At 21.6% G+C, this 6,204-nt stretch overlaps 1 protein-coding gene across 1 annotated transcript; it reads left to right on the plus strand.

Annotated features, from left to right (window-relative positions):
- Positions 1–3,101: 3,101 nt before the first annotated feature.
- ENU1_054960 (helicase domain containing protein) lies at positions 3,102–5,381 on the plus strand (the record flags this gene model as incomplete). Its single annotated transcript, XM_008857969.1, has 1 exon — positions 3,102–5,381. One exon carries the CDS (start codon positions 3,102–3,104, stop codon positions 5,379–5,381), a length of 2,280 nt encoding a protein of 759 aa, XP_008856191.1.
- Positions 5,382–6,204: the final 823 nt, after the last annotated feature.

Raw genomic sequence — 6,204 nt, forward strand, 5'->3', positions numbered from 1 at the left:
TTGCCTTTTATTTTCATGTTTTGAAATTTTAATAATACTTATTAGTATCAAGAAATTAGAAGATCCCAAATGATAACAAATAAGAAACTAATGAAGCAGAACTAATAATAAAGCAATATCAATTAGTTTAAATCGACATTCAATTGTATTTGTTTTGTTTGGAATTATAAAATAAAATGATTTTTAACATATATTATTTAATATTATTTTGTATTTATTGTTTCGCTTCATTATTTATTCGTTTTGTATTATTTCTTTCATTTTCTTTTACTTTTTCATTTAGTATTTTTATTTCATTTATTTTTATTCGGTTTGTTTGAAGTGTATATCAATTGAAATAAATATTACATAATATTTTGATTTATCTTATTTATATATTTTCTTCTTTTCTATCTTTCTTCTTTTATTCTTTTTCTACTTATTCTTCATGATTTATTGACAATTATATTATTCTTTATATTATTCTTTTTCTATAATTTATTGAATTTCATTGTTTATTGTTATTATTATTATTCTTCATATTTTCTATTGTATTATTTTCTATCCTCATTCTATTTATTAATTTATAATCTTTTCTATTTTATTCGTTGTTTCGATATTTTTTAAATATTATGATGAATTGTTATTTTATTATATAACTCATGTATTTCATTTTCATTTTGTCAATTTCTGTTTTTTTTCTTTTATTCTTTTTTCTTTCTGTATTATACATATTGTAATTAATAATATGTGTATGTTTTACTGTCATTAAATTATTTCATAATTATTTATTATTCAAATATAATCATTGTGTGTTTTATTATTTCCTTGTAAATTCAATATCTTCTTCATTATGTCTTATTTTTCTATATCATATTATCAATTTTATATGTTATTATTAAATTCTTGTATTTCTCTCTTATTCATTATTCTACATTATTTATACATATTTTTATATTGTTATTTCATTTTTTATATTCTTATAATTTTCTATTTGACTCTTACAATATTCATAATTATTATAATTTTGATTAATTTTCATTTCTTGTTCATTTAATGATGTTTTAAGATATCTATATAATGACATTTAATTTCTAGTAATTAATGATGATTTACACTTTATTTTAATCATTTAAAAATATAATTTTCTTGGTCAATAATAATTAAAGAATAATAACCAATAATTTTAAATTCAAAACAATTAAAAAGAAGAAAATTACTACAATATAATAGAAAAATTGTGTAATAAAAATAAGGAGATAATTAAATCAATAAAAAATAATTAAAGAAGAAAGTTTTGATGAAAAAAGAAATTAAGAGAAATATGTTGTATTATAAAACAACATTTCATTATCATGACACAAAACCTGATTAAAATGAGAAAGTTTTTAAACTAAATAAAAGAAGAAATATATTTATAACTTACTTTTTTTTCAAAAACAATTCATGTTGGTTTAATTATCCAGATAATTTGTGTCATTATCATTTAAGAATGTTTAACTCTTGGCTTTATCAATAATATTATTTATAAGTTATATTTCGTTTCTTTTATTTTTCTCGTTATTTTTTCATATTATATTAATGCATTTTTTCAATACTTAAATAATCTTTATTCGTCAAGTTCTATATATTCCTTAAATAAAAATTATTATTTTATTCATTCTTGTTATAAATTTAAATTTGTATTAACATCACACTCTATTTTTAATTCTGTTATATTCTTATTTATTTTATTTCTAATACAAATTTTTTCTAATTCATTAAGTATGGTATACCATTTCATATTTAAATTTTAATATATTTGATGATTACTTTTTATGACAATAAATCTTAATTTACATATTTCCTCTTTCTTTGTATTTCTTTCTAATTTAACATTCACTTGATTAATATGTAAGTATAACTAATATCTTTATCAACTGTTCATTCATCTTTTTCTTTTTATTGACATTTCATTACTACTTCTTAAAACACAAATCTTATCATTTGCCTTGTTTCATTTTCTATAAATTTCAGTTTCAAAACATTAATAATTATTTAAAATTAGAAGTATAATACCTCTTGTACTAACTATATAACTATTATTCAACATTTTGTATTTTTATTTGTAATTTAATAACTTTAAATTCTAATTATTGTTTTGGAGTATTAAACGAAGTTTATTTGCATTTTTCCTTCTCAATATAAAAGAACAAATAATAACTAAGTTATACCAACATAAAGAATAAGTACATAAAAACAATTTATGTACATATTATTTTCACTTTTTTAGTAATGCTAAATTAAAACTCAAAGGAAAGAATAAGAATATAAAAAATAATATTGATGAAAGGAGAATAATTAATAGAAGTAAGAATGCTAAAATTTGAATTGAAACTAATAATAAAGAAGACACTAACATTATTAAATATCAGTTAACATCATAATAATAAATGATAAAGAAGTACAAATGATTCTTAAAAGAATACTAAGTATGGTTTGTATAAATAGTACTCTGTACAATTCTTATTCAAGTTATTAATAGAGAGTTAGATAATTATATTGATACACGTATTATTTCCTAATAAATAGTGATAATAATTTAAAAAAAAACAAAATAATAATAAATATATTTTAATGAAAATTTAATTAGTAATCTCACAATAATATCATTCAATAAAACAATGTGTACTGAATAATCACCAAATAATAGCCATTGAAAGTATTTTTATAATTCATGATAAATCTGATTTTTAGATGTTTATTTCCTGATATTCTGTGGTTATATAATTTATGTTTATTAAGACATATTCATTTAATTCATTTTCAATTCATCTATACAATTGTTAAATACCCAATCTGTAATTGTTTTTCTAACTTTAACTAATAGTTTCATGACAAATTGTATTAAAAGCATATTCAAAAAACAATTCCAAATTATTTATTGTAAGTGGTTAACAATGTAGCACTGATTAAAAAATTAAAATAAAATCTAGTATAACACATTTCAAATAATATAAAGAAACATTATATATAAAGTAATAATGAGTAATAACTCCCTAAGTGACTTAAATTATTTAAATGAACATTTTTGAAAAAACATAAAAAAAAAATAATAAAAAACTCAAATAACCCCCGAAAACATGAAACGAACATATGAAGAAGATGATATTATCGACGAAGAAGAACAAAGAAATGAACAAATAATAGTCCCAGAAGAGACTGATAGATTTAAAGATATAGATGAAGAAGAAATTAAAAAAGAAGTAAAAGAAGAAGATGTTCAATATGTAGAACATCTTGAAAAGGAAGAAGAATGGACGGATGATGCAATAGAAGGAATATATAAACAACGACTAGAAAAAATGGGGTTTAGTGTTAAACAAACAAAAGATTCTGTAGCTCCGTTAGGAGAAAAAAAAACCTTTAAAAGTGGATTAGTAATGAGAAATGAATTATATCAATCATTATTTGAACATCAACGAATAGGGGTAAAATGGATGTATGAATTATTTAAACAACATGCAGGAGGGATTATTGGAGATGAAATGGGGTTAGGTAAAACATTAATGGTGCTTGCATTTTTAGAAGGATTACAATGCACATTTTTTAATAAAGAAAAAACTGAAACATTAACTTGTGGTAATTCACTTGTTGTAGCACCATTAACTCTAATACCACATTGGGTTTCAGAAGCACATAGATTTGTTCCATCATTGAGGGTAATTATATTACATAATGACTTGTCATCTACAAATAAAGACAATATTAATTTATTAAATACTACACATAATTCATTGTATTTAACTACATATGAATTTATTAGAACACACAAAGATATTTTAAGTGAATACCTTTGGTTTTGTATTGTATTAGACGAGGGTCATAAAATTAAGAATCCTAATGCAGAAATTTCAAAAGCAGTTAAAATGTTAGAGGCTCATCAAAGACTATTATTAAGTGGGTCACCAATTCAAAATAACTTAAGTGAGTTATGGTCATTATTTGATTTTGTATATCCAGGTAAACTTGGCACATTACCTTTGTTTCAACAACAATTCATTAAACCTATTAGATATGGTTCATATACATCAGCATCATATTTTCAATTTATGGCTGCACTTAAATGTGCTAAAGGACTAAGAGATATGATTGCACCATTTTTTTTAAGAAGAATAAAAAAAGAAGTACTTCCATCATTACCAACAAGACAAGAAAAATTTGTTTATTGTCCATTGACACCAAAACAAAGGTCTATGTATTTAGAATATGTTAATTCAAGTAGTATAGCAAAAGTTATTGACGGAGATATGGATATGTTAGCAGCAATAGACACATTGAGAAAAATATGTAATCATCCACATTTGATTAATAAAACTGAAGACCTAACACCTGAAACAATATATAAAGAAAGTAGTAAACTAAAATATGTATGTGATTTACTAAAACAATTTAAAAAAGAAGGACATAAAGCACTTATCTTTTGCCAAACTCGACAAATGTTAAATATTATTGAACAAATGATGTTAAATGAAAACTTCAAATATCTTAGAATGGATGGTCTTGTTAGTAGTAATAAAAGACCAGAGTATATCTCACAATTTAATAATGACCCAACAGTGTTAGTATTTATTTTAACAACTAGAGTAGGTGGTCTTGGAATTAATTTAACAGGAGCAGATAGAGTAATTATGTATGACCCAGATTGGAATCCAACAGTTGATTCTCAGGCAAAAGAAAGAACATTAAGAATTGGACAAGATAGAGACGTAATCATTTATAGACTTATTTGTTCAGGAACAATAGAAGAACATATTTATCAAAAACAAATGGCAAAAGAAATATTGTCTGATAAAATTTTATGTAATGAAGAAGAAAAAACAAGAAAACAATTTAAAAAACAATTTATTCGTGAATTTTTTCAATTAATTGATGAAAAACAAAAAGAAGTTTATGAAATTGAAGGAGAGAAAGAAGAGAAAGAAGAAGTAACAACAAATGATAAAAAAAGTACTGAAAGTGATCTTATGAATAACATATATAATAAGAATGAAAACGGAATTAATCAAATCATTGAAGAAAAGTCTAAAGGTTTAACTGATATTGAAAAAAGACTAACAGATGAAGAAACCCAAAAAATTGCTGAACGAGCAATTCATCAATTAAAAATGGAAAAAAAAAGAGAGATGATGACAGAAAAGAAATCAGGAGATATAAATAAATCAAATTTAGAAAAGAAGTCAATTGCAGAAAGATTAGCTGATTTTATTGAAAGTAAAAATGGTAAAGGAGTTAGTACTAATGAAGTAATAGATAAATTTGCTGATGATGTAAAAGGAAATAATGAATGTAGAATTTTTAAAGAAATCTTAAAAAAAATGTGTAAATTCAATCCAAAATTAAGAATGTGGATTCCAAGATAAATTAATTTTGATGTTTACTATTCTTTTTATTAAAAATTATTATTATTTTGAGAGTTATTACATATGAACTTCAATTTAATTTAAATACAGAAATATTCAAAAGACTTTTTATTGTGTAGAATTGAATAACCCACTATAAATCATAGAAGCTTAAAACATAATACAATATAACCTTTAATAAAACTTAGACATACAAATAATTTTAAAAAAGATTATAATTCATTAATAACAAAAAGTAGTTATAATTTATTACATTTATATTACTAATATAGTCAATAAAATCAGTACCTTACTTGTAAATGGCTTAATAATAAGAATAGTCCCTCTTATAATCATTTCTTTACTTGTGGATTTATTTTTTCTTTCATTAGTTATAAAGAATTTAACTTTGTATTTAAAAATTATCAATACAGTGGTATTAACTAAATAACTTAACCAAAATAACTCACTTTAACTTAGTAACTTCATACTTTGTGAAAATAATATTCAATTTATTAATTAATAACCAAATTACCAATTCTTGAAGTTTTTCGTTATTCTTAGTTACTTTATGGGACAAAAAAATAAATAAAATACAATCACTAACTATAATATTATCATACTTTTTAATAAATAAGGTTATAATTAAAAATATTCTCTAAATTATAATAACGAAGTTATTATCCTTTTATTTATTTATAAGTAAATTGTGTTTTTCTTTATTTCTTTGTTTTAATATAGTTTAGTTTAAAAAAAGTTATTTGATGACTTATCAATTTCTTGTTACATATACCAAAATAATACTCTTATTGACGTTTTGTGCCTATACATTTCTCTTTCTCCT

This window comes from Entamoeba nuttalli, assembly GCF_000257125.1.
Source record: "Entamoeba nuttalli P19 unplaced genomic scaffold asmbl_3097, whole genome shotgun sequence".
Taxonomy (NCBI): domain Eukaryota; phylum Evosea; order Mastigamoebida; family Endamoebidae; genus Entamoeba; species Entamoeba nuttalli.